This window comes from Poecile atricapillus, chromosome 10 (assembly GCF_030490865.1).
Source record: "Poecile atricapillus isolate bPoeAtr1 chromosome 10, bPoeAtr1.hap1, whole genome shotgun sequence".
NCBI classification, from domain to species: Eukaryota; Metazoa; Chordata; class Aves; order Passeriformes; family Paridae; genus Poecile; species Poecile atricapillus.
Genome location: NC_081258.1, coordinates 11,271,646 through 11,290,589, shown reverse-complemented (window position 1 = coordinate 11,290,589; position 18,944 = coordinate 11,271,646). Strand labels below are relative to the sequence as shown.

Here is an 18,944-nt window from a genome sequence, read left to right as displayed (position 1 = left end):
AATTACAAGACTGCAATTCCAGTGGCTCAGTGTATCAGTTTTCTGTTTCATCTAAGTTTGCTGTGCAGAAAATTGTGGTATCTGACAACAAAGGATCGAAAACATTTACTTTCATGAGCCAAAGGCTTCTTGCCTTGATTATTTTGAAGATTAAACCCCCCCACCCTCTCCAACCAAACAGATGAAGATCAGTTACATTTTGTTAATGACTCAAAGGGACATAGGCTACCAACAGAATAGTTATAACAGAATTTAAAGTGCACCCAATCAGAAAGGAATATGATTTAAATTAATACAACGCTGAGTTTTAATCTTGGAGTCATGTCTGTGCTTTTCATATAACTTTTAGGTTTGTATCATTGAAATTTAAGGGAAAGTGAGCGCTGCCATTTCATCTCATGTTTGATGGGGAGACATAACACTTAGGACTAACAGTCTATCACCACTGAAATACAGCACCCTTTATTTACTTTGGGGTCTTTATGTGACATAAATAACTTCTCGGCCAGATAGCCAGGCCAGGTTAGTGACACGTTAGCACTGCTCACATCCAGAGCAGAAGGAGAATGCAGCATCTCTGAGTGCAGCACAGACCAGTCATGCCAGCTTGTGTTTCACCCAGGGTCAATCACCAGGGTTGGATTAACAAGTAGGAAGGACAATCAGTGCACATCAGAATTAAAATTCCTTCCTCTAGGTTTGTACCAAACTAGTAACTGAATAAGCAACACCATAACCACAACTTCAGTTGAAACGTAAAGGTCACAGTACCATTAAGACTGATTTCTTACAGTCACTACAGTTGGCTGAATGGTGAGAATAATAAAATTCACGTGTTTGACAAGCAGAAACCAGTTAGGGGTGTTTCAGAGACCAGGGTAACCAATGCTGAGGATCCATGCTACACAGAAACCCAAGCAAGTCAATCAAGATTGCTTCCCCTGCTCAGCAATAACCGATTTCCTAGAAAATCTGAGAATCAGAGTTCTTAGTATAGAACAGAACAGACAAGGATCATTTTAATACCTAAACTGCACCATAAATTCTATAGAATAGGGACCATATAGTGTTCTTCCAAATGCTCCCTCAATCAGCACATGATCAAAAAACTTGAACCACATCATTATTAATTTATAATAAATTACTCTTTACATTGTACCCCCTCATAATAAATGATGAATATGACCAGACAAGATTAATTAAAAATCCAAAAATGGAACAGGATGAGGACCAATGATGCATGGATTGCAAGGCAAGGAGGAAGAAGAGAATCAGAACTTCTGGGGGGAAAAGACCCAAGAACTTCCCCTTAGGATCTTTGTTGAAAGCACAGAAATCTATAAGAAAAATATGAAGAAGTTAAGCTGTTGGGTTTATTTTGGACTGAATGCCAAAGAGTTTTTGAGTAGCATGTCAGATATGACTGCTATTGTAACTGGTTAGACAGAGAAGCTCACTGACTACTCATCAAAGACAATGTAAGTTATTCCATTTCTAGAATGTCTTTGCCTGAATGTGCCTTAGTTCCAGGTACATAAACCTAGAGTTTCCTCCTTCCACTCCATGATTCAACAGCAATTACAGTTGGGATGTTATGTAAGAATCACCCAATATTCCCAAGCCCTAATTTATATTATAAGCCCTGATACACAGCTACGTGGAGCTTAAGGGTACTTCCTCCCATGAGATGTATTCAACCATACAGAAGAAAAACCCCTAACCTGTATTACTTGTAAAAGCTCATTATGATTAAGCTCTTCACTGTCTTATAATTAAAATAATTATTACAAATAATTGTCCCCTAAAAGTAAGCTCGTGGATACAGATTTCAATTGTGAACCATCTGGTTGTAGTTTTCCACCTTCCAGCACAGGTGATGAGAGTGGTCATACACTCTAAAATGAAGTTTTGAATAATTTTATCAATACACACAGCATTCGAGTAATGAACCCCAGAAGTCTCAGCTTCCTAAGATATTTCTGCATTAGAAAAGACAGATGACTCCTGAAAGGTAAGCTAGCATTTCTGCAGCAAACATTACCCCAGTCGAGCACAGGACATAAAACTTGCCATTTGCACCATTAGGTTTGCCAGGACAAATGAGAGGCTGGGGGTGATGTATGGCACAGGAAGGCAACCACAGCTGTTTGCTTCTGCAGAGGACGTAGGTGCTCTGCACCTGAGTCTGCAAATATTTATTAAGCCCTTAACAGTGAGGTTGTGATGTTCAGAACAGCCACTGCTGAAAACCATTATCTATGGATAATTAACTATGTCAGGACACTGAGGTCCTAACATGAGGTCCTCATAATTCCCCACTAAGGAAAAGACACTACAACATTATTATAATATATTAGTAATATTTAACAACAGGATCATATTATTTGTGTTTTAATAATGAAGGCTGAATACCATAGCCAGGTTTAAATTAATATTAGTTTCTGATAGTGCAGTTGAAGCCAAGCTTAGTAAATTCTCAGTTTGTGTTACTACTAAACAATGTGATACTGCAATAAACAATGACGACATCTAAATAGAAAATTATTTTACTTATAAATAAAGCATTTGTGTCCTTGCAGGTTTTAATTATTATTAATGGATTTTTCTATCATTTGCCAGAAGTCTAAACCTGTTGGGAGAAAAAGGGGAAAAAAAAAATTTAAAAAAATCCTGTTTTTAACTTGACCAAAATAATTCATGTGAACTTTGGAAGCCCTTGTATTTTTTTCAACTAATTTTTAGAAACAACTAGGAAAAAAATTTCATCACACAATAAAAAGGCTTTTTGACACATGAAGACAAAAGCTTCAGGCCGTTTATTAAGACTACTTCCTACTGTGTTGGGCTTTGTTTTATCTCATAATTAAAATCACACCTGAGCTGGGCCATCTGTGAGAGTGTATTAAGTTTCTTACAAAACATGAAAATCCTTTCATTTTTTCCATACAAATGCCAATAAATCTTGTAGGGTTATTTTTTTGTGTGTGACACAGAAAAATATTATGCTTAAATAAAGGCCAGGCGCTGAGCAAAAAAATGAGCAGGCAAACAAAATTATTTTTCTTTATTCATCTTCAACTGCCCCTCATAATAATTAATACATTTTTAAAAGTTGTATGCCTAATTTTTTCTTTTAAATATTTGACAGCATGTTGTTTTCTTACAGTTTCCTTCGTAGGAAAAAACCCTACGAAGTTACAAGTTACAAACCCTACGAACCCTACAAGAATTAGAAAAAAATCAAGGAAGACTTGTCCATATCAGTTAGTAGTTAAGAGTGTGCAGATAAAGTCAATACTTTTTAAGAACACCATCTATGTTAGCATAATGCATGTGCTAATAGGTTCCAGGGAGAAAAAAATAGAAGTTACATATTTCATAAACATTGGTACATTATAAAATTCAAGGGGGGGTTTGGTTTTATTTTGCTGGATTTTTTTGTTTGTTTTGGCCACTTTGTTTGTTTGTTTTAAAATACTCTGATGAGACACCAAGAGGATTTCCTTGTACAGACAATGTACAAAGTAAGAAATTCTAAGTATAGACCAACTCCATCAATGGAATGTCTTCAACAAAGTACTTCTGTGTGCAGTTACAAGACAACCTGAATTCATGCTAAAAGTCAGAGAAACACTTAGAACAGCTTGCCTTGAACATGTGCAAACTTACATGAATGATTCTATTTATATTATTTCAAGCTGTTTTCCTTCAGAGACTATCAGTGGTCTTTAATTGATCTTGTTTTATACTTCTGCTGAGTCAGGAACCAAATACATACCAACATTTTGTTTTTTAATTATGTAACTTATATTGCACAACTACATTTGCATAGTATTATGGCAGTCAAGCAATCCTACTTAAAGTTTTAGACTTCTCAGCCAAGGCCAATTATAGAATGGCTGTCTTGGAGAAAAAACAAGTCAGAAGGCCTTAAAATATCAGTGAAGAGCAGTGATTCTCCATCTCAGAGTAAAAACAAAGCCAGGTGTGGGAATATTTTGAAATAAAAGATGATAATATGTGTTTCACACCAAAACATCCTATTTGAGAGTACAACAAGAGAGAGGAATATTGATGGCTTGTTTTATGGGCAAACTGAATAAGTAAATGGTCAACACCATTCAGCACTCCAATGGTTTCAGTAGATTTAAACTGTACAAAGGCCTTCCCCACCCCAGGCTACTTGAGCTTAAAATTAACTATTAACAAGTAGAAAATTATAATCCCCATTGTCTATTACAGCAATATTAAAATCACAATTTATTTATATATTTTGAAGCATCAAGCTTCAACATTCAGCTACACAACCTATCACAGATTTAAATCCCTTTTATATTTATATATATTTGAGCTACAATTATTTTTATCCTTGGAAATACATTTGCCAGATAGTGCACTTAGCTGGCAAACATTTGAGTTTGAAGTCTTTTAAATTACTTATTTTACAACAAACAAAAGTCTAAATTCTGTGTCATAAATAAGAAAGTCACAAACCAATCCCTAAAATCCTTGTTTTCCAAGTGTTTTTTGCAATCTAATAACTAATACTGAGGTTATTATATAAGTTCTGTTTTTCTTGGGTTGATAATAGAACATAATGAGTCATGTCAAGCAAGAAATATTTTTTAAATGTGTCTACCTGTGAAAATAAGTGGTGTGGATCCAACTCTTAAGTTGTTATCTTTCCAATTATGTTACAGTTAATTCAATCCATTTTTGCAAAAAATAATTTTTAAATACTTCATAGTTGTCTTTCCAAATGCAGATTTTTCCTATCAAAGTTGGCCAAGAACTAAGAAATAAAGGTACTTTATTCTGGGGGAAAAAAAAAAAAAAAAAGCTTTGCTCATTTAATTGCATAAAAAAATTTCTTTTTTAAAGGGGAATTACTTTGGTAATGGCCATTTTATGTGTCAAATTAAAACCACAAAGATTTCTCAAATCAGATGCATCTCTTTCTGCAACAGGACCACAATCACAGTCTGAGATTCTGTCACCAGAAAATGTGAAGCATATTTACCAGGACCTGTGCTCTTATTCTGTTCTCAGTCCCACAAATTTGAATCAAGAGTAACTCTTAAACTCAGCAGTATTGCAACGGTGCAAAATCAAGCTGGGAAGAGACAATGATGACAGTAATCCAGATATTTTCACATGATTTTAAACAAAAAAAATGTTAAAGTTTTGGATACACAGCAGGCAAATTATCTCCTAAGAAACCATTGTGGACATCTGAATTCTCAGACCTCTCTTCCATCCCAGCCTTCTGTAGTGCACACACTCACCAGAATTACCCTGCAGCACACACCCCCAGGGGATGCAGAATCCTCACTGGGAGTACCCCACAAGAGAGGAGTTGCTTAGTCAGTATTTATGGATAATCTCTGATTACAGGCTTATTATCTCCTACAGTGTAGGAGACAGTAACACACAAAACCAGGTGAAGCAGCCTCACATTAAATGGGATATTCCACCAACACCTAGAACTTTCCCCCTTCTCTTCTGGGGGAGATAAGGAAAGGATGAGGCCAAAAAGAAACTTTGAGAAGCAACACCTCTGAGTCTGCTCTTGAGGAGATCCTCTCTGCACATCTCACTTGGCCCAAGGCTCTGCCTAATGCATACCTTCCCTCTAAACAAACTAAACAAATAGAAATAGGGTTCTGGTCAGTTGAAACATAATGGTTTCTTCTGGGAATAAACCAAAATATGTGCTGTTGACTCTGGGAAAAGGATAGAACTCTAAAAGATATCACAAGGCACATTTACTGTAAATTCCAGGGGAAAAGAAATAAAGAACATACATTACAACAATAACTACACATACAAGTGTTTTGATTTTCAGACTCTAATAAGCCTTTTTTTTCCCTTTTTAAACATATAAAAAGTCTAATTTACAATGTCAGCACTATCTTGAAAATGTTTTCTTCCCTGTGTAATGAATAACCAAAAATAATTAAAATTGAATGAAGACTGTCAAAACAAACAAACAATATATATTTAGATAAATTACCCTTACTGTGTTTCATTATTGTGTTTGTTCATTTTCTCCTCAATTGAATTCATAACATTTACTCATTCACAATGAGTCTGTACATCTACATCTGCACAGTGGTTGCCTATGGAAAAGTATCAGCTTTCAGCACTCCTTCTCATGTGCCCTCCCAGCTGTAAATGAGGTTAGGAAACAACACCATAAACACAGAAGGCCTTTCGAAAGGTAAAGAGTGGAAGAATAAAAAGCCTCTCAGGAAATTTGATTTGCACTTTGGTTTTATTCTTAAAGGAACACCCAAAGTTTAACAGCATTTAAAACTATTGAAATACAAAACATTAAAGGAAGAGACAGCAGAATAAGGCATTATATTCTATGGTAGTCTCGTGTTATTGATACAAAGAATAAGGCATTATAGTAAAAATAAAAGTATATTACTAAAATATAAATAGCACTGAATGCCAGTCTCATTGTTCTGAGCAATGGGCTGTTTTGTTTTTATTATTCCCCCTCACTTTTATTAAGAACAATATTTTGCAATTCCTTCAGCAAAAAAAACAGGACACACACACAGATGTCATAAATAATGCCCATATAAACCCATGCTAATTTATTTAAAGTGAAACTCCAACACAAATTACTTAGCAGTGAAATTACACCTCCTCTTATTGTGTATGTGAAATAAAGGCGAACAGATGTGCTCTTCCAGACCAAGCTATTGCTACAATTAAACCAACAGTCATTTTACAAATCAGCGAGCTATTTCATGTGTCTCTACAGTGCTAATCATCTTTTCTCCACCAGCCCAGCCCAACAGAACAGCGAGTTATTTATAGAGTTATCTATCTTGCACTTTGCAGATGATGCCTAACATTATGACAACAGTGAAAAGGTCTCCGTACCTGCCTACCTAAAACAAGTTTCTGTAAAGTAATGAATAGAGACAGCTTGGGGACTATCCACCTGCACTGCCTGCCTTTTACTGCCTGCAAAGTGAAACCACGAGGGACTGGCAGAAGGTACTTGTCTGACAGGGCCAGGACAGCCTTTCTCCTCAGTGACAGCCTGGGCCTCGCCTCTTAAACCTGACCCACCATAATTCCTTCACAATGCAGCAGCGAGGCAGCTGACAGTAGCAGCTGCACCTCCTAAGCGAGATGGATGGAATTTTCATAACTAGTTCCCCAAGTTACATTTTACCTTCAAGATAATTTATGAGCTGCTGTGGAGCCTTGAAGAGACAATATGCTTGCCATAAAATTAACTGTAACAGTCTTGTAGGTTATAATTAACACTGGGAGGGTAGCACCAACTGGATGAAACACATGGCATAATTGATGGTGAAACTGGAAATTAAGGAAGCTAACAATATCATTACTGTGCACATCACTTTAGTGAAACCTATGCTTTCCAGGGGTTAATTACAATCCCCTTCCAACGTACACACTCTGACGGGGAGTGGATGAGTGTCACAGCTAGGAGGAGGCAGGTTTGCTGGCAAGGCCACCTTGCACCTGGACTGATGTATATATTGTGTTTTTTTTGCCTGGAAGAGATATACATGTCAAAGCAGCAGCAGCAGCAGCACCTGAACATCTGGCAGCAGGCACACCGTAGCTTAGAGATAGATGATTGCTCAAGCCTCGTAGAATATTTCATTTTCACTGCAGCCAGCAGACTTAATGGCAAAGAAGAAAAAATCCTCTCTGAGATTTCACTTAATGACACACATTATTAATTTAAATTACTTGAGCAAAGAAAAACATTTTAACTTTATATTGCTGTAACTTAGCAGCAAATTAGGATTTTTTTTTCATCAGTGTATTATCATCTTGCTTTATTACATTAGTCTTTAGAAACATGCAGAGCAATCTTCTTAGAATCTCACCTTTCAAGGGATTACTGAAGATGCAATGCTAGTGAACTAGTTAATCAGAAAGAGTATTATAAACTGCTGCCATCTTTGGGAAGGTGAACACACAATTCATGTACCTGTTTAAGACTCTACTCTCTAGCCAAGGCTTAAAGAATCATTAGTGGAATGTATTTTTTTGAATCCCTCAAATTATTTCAATGAAACTTTTTTTTGTCCCTGGACAACATATGTGAAAATGTACAGATAAATGATGCAACAGTGTCACCTACAGGCAAGCGAAACAGTCAAAAACCTCCTCCAATATTGCACCCTCTTAACTCTCAAATCCTTCTCCTCCCCTGCTTTCCCCTCCTCCAGCCTCCCCTTCAATCCCTAATAATACACACCTGGATTTGGAGCTTATCCATATCTCCAAGTAGAAAAAGAAGGGCAAATACCTCAAGTGCTTTCAGGACAGTCTAATATAAAATACTTAGATCTTTTATGCAGTGCACTATGCCTTACAATAAACATGCTGTGCAGCCAGCAAGTCACCTACACTGGAGTGGGCACTTGGATTGCTTCACCTCTCCTGAGCACTTGCTCAAATTCATGTTAGCTAAGTGGTCAAAAATAATTCTGGTAAAAATATTTTTATATCTCAGGAAGACCAAATGTTCACATTATTAAATATGTGAAAATAAAAATGAGAAAATGTTGGCTTGCCTAAAAACAACTGGCAAAAATTTTGGATAAGTATTGTCCAAACTTGTACAAAAAAACATCCTTCAGCATAATTTGGCACTAAATCTAACTCCATATCATGCGGATAACTTATGGATCCATTCAGCTTACCCTTGCAGAAAAAGTAGAACACCCTCTTATTGGTAGCTCTGAGAATTCTCAGAACTCTCATTTTCTAACAGAATACTCTTTTCCCCTAGCATTACTGCTCTCACTTTAACACTCAATATACATTTCTTGGCTTCTCCCAGCAAACTGCATTTTGAGACCCTGTTTCTCAATCTTTTTGATACTGTTCAAGATACCTTGTTTCAATTATTTCTTATATACTTGCATAGTTATTATACCTGCATATCTCTGAAAGAGTTCTCAGTTGGCCAAGTTACTCAAGCAAGTTATAATAGGATTTTCTTCTATTATTATTACACATGCTCTAAGCACTGTTCCCATTTGGGGCTGCTGTCATTTACCAAAATAAAACAAATACCATGATAGCAACTTATGCTCTGTAATAGGTCCCTTAAGCTTAAGAAATTCCAACTTCCCTTTTTGGCTATATTAAAACATCAGCATACTTTATAATTTCATAATTCCACAACAATGGAATTAAATTTCAATTAAGTATTGAAAATTAATACAAAATAAATGGAACAAATAATAGAAGCCAAATCAAACTCTTCAAATGCCCAAAAGGTCTCATTAGTAGTGAAAATAAGCAAGTAAATCACATCCTATTTTCTGGTTCGTCTTAGTCTCTCAGATTAGTTGATACATCTCCAAGCCATTCTTTGACCTCCTTGTGGACTGCACTTCCCTCTCACCAATCCTGCTCAGATTTCCCAGGAATTCGCCCTCTCTCCCAGCACATGATTATCTGCATGTGCTGCCATAACTTTAATGCAAGCAAACTGTAGAGGGATGCAACAGACTGATCCTCTTTCTTACCCTCAGTAATCCATGACATTCTTTGGCTTATCACCACCTCACCACCACGGCCTAGACTGCTCAGAGCACTGACAGCACCTTGCTCAGTTTCAACATCCATTTAATTTTTGGCTGCTCCAGAAGTGCCAGCAAGGGTACCAATTAGTGTCAGCTGCAGCAGTTGCTTTATGTGATATACACACCTGCCTACCAGGGCTGGAGAGCCGATGCATTTTACATAGGCCATCAAACACAGATACCCCATGGGAATAATCTTTGGCACTACCTACCTGAACCATATTTAAACTGCTGACCTGAAAACAAAAGGCTTTGTATTTCATTGCCAATCCCTGGAGCCATCAAGTTCTATGTATGTGGAAAAACTTTAATAACACAAGGCTGACTGCCTTTAAGACTTAAGTCATGAACTTATGTAAAAATCTGCTCACTTACACTCATGGTATGACCTGATCAGCACCATTTGGCTGGGTAAACTCTTTAAGTTACCCCTCTGTTTTGTCACCATTGGTAATGTCTAAGGATTATTTAACACACCTCCAAATTAAACATTTAATTCTGCTTTACGATAGATAAAGCTGTGACCATAATGGTACTAAAATCATTATAGTCCTGTTTGGATAAGGCTTCTATTTTTTTACAGAAGAGAGAATTCTGTCTTCAGACACTTAATTTTAAATGTCTAATTTTAGACAAAGTTTGAGCTCACAGTAAGTTTGCCAGTAGTTTAATGGATGTTACATACCATGACATTAGCACATTTTGCTGAAGGCAAAGGAAAGAATGGATTGATACTGCAGAAGAAATAGACTTCAGTGGATAAATAAAATATATCTATGATAATTTTTCATTCACTGGAACACTCACACCTTATTCCCAGTTTGTAACACCACATCTTTATCTAATGTGGGCAGCTACAGGGCACAGTAAAACACACTGAACTCTCCCAGCCTTTCTCCTTTTCCCCTGCCTCTGGTAGACACCATTCTCCTACAGAAAGGATGACAGCAGATGCTAATGCTACTTTGTGGTTCAACTGTCTGATGATGTGGCTAACACTTGGTCTCCACAGATTATAAATTTGTCACCCCTGTGATCTAGTCAATCTCCAGTATCCTGTACCCTGGAAGTGCAATAATCTCCATTTCCAGCATTCAGGTCTCCCAATGGTAGTGAGCAAATCATTGTCAAGCCACTGGAAAAACAACACTATCTATCTTTCTTGTACTGCAATTATGAAAGCTTACATAAATAAGGAAATTTCACCCATGCTGACTTTAAAAGCCTGTCCAAGTAAAACCAAACATGAAGATCATAAATAACAGAATAATCTCTGATAGAGTGCAAAAATTCTTTATCACATTTTTTGGAAGCTTTAATTGCACTATATATAAGGACTACATTTGTATAATTTTCCAGTTTTGGAAGTGCCACTGAATTATTTGAAAAACTCATCTAGCACAAGAAGAATAAATCATGAAATCAAAAAAGAAAAATGTCAAAGAAGTTTCATTTGGTAGTTACTCAGGTATAGGATGATGCATCTGTCTATGGATTTCAGAACTGAACCATTAAAATTAAACCAAAATAATAAAGCAAATACTCAGATTAAACAATCCCTATGAAGCACCTTAATGACAGAGTCTGACACAAACAAAAGCCACACACAGAGACACAGAGCTGAAGTTCTGCAGCTTTTCTTATCCTGCCCTATAATACCTTTTGGTTTAGGTTGCTACACAACTTTTTCTGCACAGTATTTCTGTGTATATAGTGACATCACAAGGTAAGAGGCAGGATTTTCTGTAAGTAGCCACAGCTTGTAAACACATAGTCTTTCCAAGGGTAAAGGGTCAAGACAGTTTCAAAGGAACAGCTAAACAGCAGCATTTAATCAAGCTGCATTTCCATTGTTCTGAAGAGTACTTGTACCTATTGATCCCAAGCTTGGCTGCTTCAAAGACTCCTCCATACAAGGAACACAGGTGAAAGACAGAGGCAGTAAAACAGGAAGGGTCATGAGGAGCAAAAGAAATCTGGCAACAAGCAACTGGAGGAAAGTCAAAGGTCAATCAAGGCAGCTGAAGCCTAAGCATAACTACGGCAGGAGACCTGACAACTTCATCGACATTGCAGTGTTTTCTCCATTCATTTGAAAGCTGCAAGGCTGGTTTTCAGTCTGACTCAAAGCATCTTCTTCATTAACATGAAGTATTCAGGATTACTCAGCCACAATTTACTTTCTGTGCATTGTCTAAATATATTTATGTTCTGAAAACTTGGTTTAGCTTACATGATGGTGCTGAACAGTTTCATTTTCTTCTTTTAAAGACTAGTCACAAACATATATCTAAAGTACAAATGTGAAAGAATTCAAATGTAACTTTCACTTTTTTTCCCTGTGATTTCCAAAACGGTGAATCAAAATATTGGTGTATGCTCATTGCTAACTTACTGAGACCCACTGCTCAGAGAGAACGACTCTTACCAAAAAACACACTAGAGATCACAGACCTGTATGTACTGAGATCCTTAATAATATCAGAAACATGGATACTGGATTCCACAACATGGAAAAAAAAAGTAAAAATCTGTCATTCTCATGTTACACAGAACAACCACATGTTTTAAACAATGCAAATACTTACCATTCCCCCCCACCCCCCTGACAAACTTCGATACCTCTGTAGTTTGTAAAATCTTGGGAACTGCTGTAGCTCCTATTAGAGTATTTTCTGAAGAGTTCACAGTGTTTCATATACTTATCATCTTGCCAGGTCTGTGAGAGTTAAAAAAAATTTCAGTATTTTTCAACCAGTTTTTGAACCGGTATTGTCACACTTCAATTGAAAAACACCATTCATGAGCTCCTGAAACTCAAACACAAAGCTTGTGACAGAAAGGGAAAAAAACCCCTCTGATTTTCCCAAAGCCCATGTTAACTTCTTAACCCATCAACATTCCTCTGCTACAGAGAAACATGGTCCTTCCTTACATTGACACCACTTTCTCCTACCAGAGCTAAAAAGAATAAAATCTACCTCAATTACCTCTTTAACTGTGATCTGAAATTCCAAGGTATAAGGAGGTTAGGTGTAAGAAGAAAAAAATGAACTTTTTCTTCAAAACAGAAAATAAAATATATAAAATGCTCCACTTTGTATCTTATTTAACTCACACACTATTTTAGGCTTCCCCTCTAGGATTCTTCATTTTTTTTATTATTTATTTATTATATTGAAGAGTGTCATCCAGATTAGCACTCAATTTTCTCACTGGGTACTTATAATTTACATTCCTATATAAATACCGACATAAAAATCCAGATTTCACTGTTGAGAGCTAAGACTGCGTCTGTAGTTTAAGTGTTCATTTTAACTAAAAGAAACCCCACATACCTTTAAATTGTTATGTCAAAACTGTGAGATCTAAGAAGGGGTTTGGCAAAGGCAAAAAATGCTGAGGAATTATAGCTCACATCTGACTTGAAAACTGAAACTAACATGATTTGTCATAAGTAAGATGTTCTTTCTTCCATTGCCATGCAAAAATATAAAAAGTCTAGAAATACAGTGACCAAGTCTACAAAATATCTACAATATTATGGGTTATAGAATGACCCCCATAAAAAGAGATTTTATTGTGTTATTTTAATAATGCAAGGTTATAAGTTATTGATTTTTACAGGATATAATCAATTAACACTTTTCTGCTGTTTATCTCATGATCCAGAAGAATTTTGTGTTTACTTTGGTACAAATTACTTACTGAATGTTTATTCTATTTTCACTATGTCAATTTGTCATTAGGTGATGATTTAGAGAGAAGTTAAGATTTCAGAATTCGGATAAGAAGCACACCTGTGAAAATTCAACCATCATAAATAATTTTATCAAACTTTCCACTTCATTATGTTTTTCTCCAAAATTATGTTTTTTCTCCAAAACTTTTCCAGTATCCAGTCAAATTCTCCCTATGAGAAATGATACAATTTCACTGAGGGAAATGGCAAAATGGACATCAGAGTCTGTGTTATAATAAAACCATTTCGGACTAACACAATTTTTCCATTTGAAAACACCATATTTTAGTAATGTTTTAACTAACCATAATTTTTCCTAGCAGTCAAAGCAGTTAAACACTACCCTTTAAATTAATCTTCCTGTTGATTTACTGATGACAAATTAGTTTGGTAGTAAACGTATGTCTATGAAAAACACCACAAAAACTTACTAGCAATTAAGTGCAGTATGTCATGCAAGCATTAAAGACTATTATGTCTTTAGCATGTTATAATGCTATTATAACATGATAGAAGTTCTATTAGGAAAAATAAGAGCTGGAGTTTTATTTAACCATAGCCCAGCTCTCTCAGGCACTTGCTGATCAGGAAAAGTGCAACATTCTCTCTTGAAATTCAAGTACTTTTTCTTTTTCCCCTGTTTCTTTGTGATATAACAACTTTTCTGTTCCAGTTACAAAGCAAAATAAAAAACGTCAATAACATCATCAACAGGGAAAAATATTAAGGCCTTTTAAAAAAATGAATCAGGTGCAGATATTGAACTGTACTTTCTCATCCTTTGTCTCACTTTTCAAATGATAATTTCTTCCACAGTCACCATTAAATCTTGATCTATTCCAGCTCTCTGTATGGGTCATTGATTCTAGATGTACCATGGTTATTTTTAAATGTTTCCCTTTCGTAGAGAAAAAGAGGGCTGTCTAGAGCCAGATGGGTAACTTCACACTTCATTTATCAAACCAAATGCATTAGACTCCACCCTCTCTTTCCCACTATTGCTGTTAAATTTCCATATAATTTGGTAACAATTTTCATTATCATACAGTGACCCTAAAAAAGTCTATCCAGGTTTGCATGGTTAGTCCAAAAATCACAGCTGTTCCCTTCACCCTCTATTTGTTACAGTAGAGTCTGAGGTTCCCCTCACTTTATAAGCTGAACAGTGACCTTCTGTAAGCAGAGGTCAAGAAGGGGTCAGTTCAAAGGGCTAGAGCAGCTCTTTAACAGCAATAACAACCTGTCCATCAGGCAATATCACGCAGTATAAACAAATCTGGGGCTTTGGAAACTCTGGACCATTTCTGTTAACACTCAGAGGACATTCACTAAGTCCTACATGAAGTATTGTGGATCACTACCACTCAGAGAACTTGAATCCCTGGAAGACCTGCTCAGGTACTTAAGATACTGATGACATCTTTGCATCACAAGTCTATGAAATGACTATGAATGTGAGTGCAACAGTAAGCACACTGCCACGTGTTTTGGGCTGTGGAGCTGAAATACAATCTTAAAGAGTCATTTCAGCTCATTAATATGCAGAAACACTGGTACAACTTAAAGCAACTAACACAAGAATATGCTTTAACTGAGTAAGTACATACCAAAACAGTTCATATACCTTTCTAGGGAAAGGCTAAATTTCCAAAAGTTCAGTCAGTTTGTGTTACTAGTTCCCAACATGGATGTTTTTGGGTTTTTTTTATTTCAGCTGTTAATGACAAAAATCAAATATGAGAAAGAAGAGAAATACTACATAACTCTACAAAGACCAAGCACAGAGTGAAGTTTTCTGCCAGCTGCCCTCCCTTCATTGACCTAAATTTCTTGAAGTTGTACTGTTCATAATCTGCTCTCTAATGCACAATGTAAGGTAATTAGAGTCATCTGTATTTAACTTCCACAGGAAAAAAAATTCTATTATCTAATCTAGCTGATCCCCTGATAGCCTGTTGAAAGTAAAGTACTGTAACCTATTGCCTGCCCTTTGACAAGTGCTAATTATTTCCTGTCCAAGCACATTTTTCTCATGTAATTCCAAAGTACACAATAGACTGATCTCTAAAACATGGGCAGCCCTGCTCGTACCACGGTGGACGTTTTATAACTTTCAGCACCGTGTGCTCCATGGCTGCCACAGGCAGTGTTTCATTCCAGACACCGAGCTGAGGCTTTGATGGAGCCCAGCGAGGTGTACGGTAACAGTCTCTTTATGCAGATCATATGGATGAGACTCCCAGATAGGTCACTGGCATGGGAAACATCAAATGGAAAGAAAAAGGATTATGGATATTTAATACTCAAAGGACACTTTCTTTCAGAACTTTCAAGGCACAATGCTCTTGAAATTTTCTTTCAGGTGTTTGGTTTTAAGAAGGCCTGCACTTCATCTGCCTGTGCCTCTCCCCACCCCCCAGGAGCTGCAGCTTTGCTGTGTCAGAGCCTGGGCTACATCTCCAACTGCAGCCCTGGCTCCAGCCCCGGAGCTCCCCGAGAGCAGCAAGCGAGGCCAGGCACACTGAAACCCACAGGCATTCTAAATCACTCATTAGTGCCATGATCTCTGATGACTTCCTATATTAGGAAATCTTTGTTAGACAAAATGAACTCTAAAAAGGTATCACACTCATTAAAAGCTTTCTATTCTGTTTCACAACAAAGATGCACATATCCCACAGAAAAGCTTTAAGTGTTTTCCTCTGCTTCTGACATAGCTAAAACATTTGCATTATTTTGTAAGCATGGTGATGGAAGGCAACAAACCAAAAAAAAACCAAACCAAAAAAACCCCAACCAATTGAAAAAAATTAAATAAAACAAACAAAAAAAAAAAACACAAACCAAAAAAACTTATAAAAAGCCCTTAAATTGTTCAAGAAGAAAAATGCAAAACCCACATGACAAAATGGAAAATATTTTAGAGCCAGCTTACTTCTGAAATCTTAAACGAGTACCATAAAAAGAAACATTCCATACTCATTGGAACACAAACTTATAAAACACTACCTGTAATTTGTAAAGTAATTATGGGTAATTATGTTAAATTTTTATCTAAAGTTTCTAAAATGTTTCAGCTTCATTTGCTGTAATTATTTGCAGCAGAAAAGATACTCAAGTGTCAGACCCAAAATCTACGGATAACATTTTAAAAGCAATCTCAGAGTCTTCAGGAACTACACCAGTAAAATAAAAGGCATCTCCCTTAACTTTAATTAGCACAGGTAAAACAATCGTGCCAGTTAAATGCTAAATTTCAATAACAAAAATCTGATTTAAAAATACTTTTGACTAAAAACTGTATTTAATTGTAAGTAAGGAACATCTCTTGGTTTTAAATAAAAGTTTTATATTTGGCAGAAAAAATTCACAGACTGCTAGATATTTTATGTCAATATCAAATAAGAAAATAGTAAGAGATTACAAAATTAATATAAACCTATAGCTTTTAGACATAGATGTGAGAAAAGGTGACAACTCCTTTAGGAACCCAAGGACAAGGTGGAACACGGTGGAAATCCTCTTTCATTTGCCTGTTTCTGATCAAACTAAAAGTATGGTGTATCTGGTGCTTCTGAAATGCACTCAGCTGGGCCAGTACCACAAACCTTACCAAGTACAAAACCAATTTTTAAACACTGTTAGTAGCATCTCCTGATCTCTGGCAGTGAGCAGTACCTACACTCATGCCCATCTCAGCCAGCACCAGTTAACACCAGTAGCACAGCCCAGGGAAATGGGAGGAGCACGAGGGAAGCAGCCAAGTGTAGCTCTAGCAGAGCATTCCAGCGAAGAGCAGGGCTCACACTGTCAGCAATCTGTGGAAAACCTGAGGGCACTTTAGGTGGCACCACTCCTCACATCTGAGCACTGCCTACCAAGCTGTTAGCAGTAGCCTGTGTCAGTAATATCTGTAGTGTATGAGTAAGGGAGCAGCCTACCCCACACAAACATGGAATTACTATTTGAGCAGTGAAAATTTAGAATTTTTTTTTTAAAGTCACTTTTCCCCACTCAAGGGGATTTATAGGAGTATTTCTCACCTTGCTGTCCATTCTTTACGCAGCTTTTGTCTCTCCTTAAGAAGGAGCAGGAAGCAGCTGATGGTCTCATTCCTTTGTTCCTCAATTTGCTGCTCTTTTCTAACTTCAGAGAGGACCAGACTTGTCTTAAAGGGAGGAAACACATAAAAATTATAATCTAGAAATAGGAAACAATGTGTAAAATTAATAAAAAGCCCATAAGCAAATAAGGACAGTAAATCAATAGCTTTTTTTATTACAGTTCCACTGCTGACAAATCAATACAGTAAATGATGGCTAGAAATGGCCACCATATATTTGGTATTTAATCAATATACATGGCATATAAGGTAAACCTTAAAATCTCATTGCCTTAAGTATCACACTAAGATACTGAGCATTCTAGTCCACATTTTCTTGAGGCATAGTTATTTTCTAAATATTATCTTGTATCAAATAATATCAGAAGTATTTTCCTCAGTGTAGCATTTGTTTGGGGGATTTCACCCTCCCCTTTGCTTCTTAGTAAAGGCATTAAAGAAAATAATTCTTTGTATTGTATCCATTGAATGGAATTTCTGCTGATGTCCACATGTTCTCTTTATCATTAAATACTTCAAATAAACAAGTAATGAAGTCTTTTCACATATGGAATAAATTAAAAAATGCTAAAAAATATGCATGCACATATATACATGCAATGGATTGAAATAATCTGTGAAGCAGGATGACACTCAGTCTCTGCAGATCAAGAGTTACTGGCCTTCCCAAACGTGCTGACAGTTAATGTTGATGTAAGAGAACTGGGGATGTTTTTAACACCCTTCATCCTCCCACCAAGCTAACCCCAGGCTCCCTCACTCCATCTTTGCTTACTGACTCCCGTACCATTTTCTCCTCTTTTTTCTCTGCACTTCCCCATGTCTGCCAAGCTAGGAAGGAAATGGTTGATGGTGAGCTACCAGTCATTCCTATATCCACCAATGTCCATGTGCTCCATGATGTGCAGCAGTTTCTCCATGGCAGAAACTGAGAGTCTTTTCCTTAAGTGTAGCTATTATATGGCCTTTTTCACCTTACACAGCCTCCACTATACGTGGAATTATTTTTGATATTCCCACTTTCAGTCACATGTTCTGCAAATGTATCAAAGCATCTCAATGCTTTTGGGAAGGATGACAAGAACAGATGGAATTGTTGCACAAACCTATTTTCTTTTCACAGAAAAGGAGACAAAAAAATAAGCTTCTAACCGGGCAAGTTGTGCATGTGAGTTTGAAAACACCATCAAATATAACCAAAAGCTGCCATGCCTATTCCCAGCATTACCTCCCTGACTTGAACAACGTGACAAAACACATGGCATCCTGCCTCCTCCTCAACATCACATATACATTACATTCTGCCCTGCCCAACTAAAACTTCTCTGGGAATTCTGTGAAAGAAATTATCATTATTATCTTCAGTTTGTGAAAACAGAGATATCTATCCTCATTCTGATAGCGTTGGGGTTTTTTTCCACAAGAAACAATAACATGCAGATTATACACTTTTTAAACTATGTAAAGCAGGAGTAGCATTGTT

At 36.6% G+C, this 18,944-nt stretch overlaps 1 protein-coding gene across 8 annotated transcripts in view; it reads right to left on the bottom strand.

Moving 5' to 3' along the window:
* Positions 1-18,944, bottom strand: part of FTO (FTO alpha-ketoglutarate dependent dioxygenase) — a 227,547-nt gene that overhangs the window by 114,405 nt on the left and 94,198 nt on the right. For all 8 annotated transcript variants that reach the window (XM_058845637.1, XM_058845641.1, XM_058845638.1 and 5 more), the window contains one exon: positions 17,382-17,506. In XM_058845637.1, the coding sequence (XP_058701620.1) occupies positions 17,382-17,506 (125 nt within the window). The remainder of the gene's footprint in view (positions 1-17,381; positions 17,507-18,944) is intronic.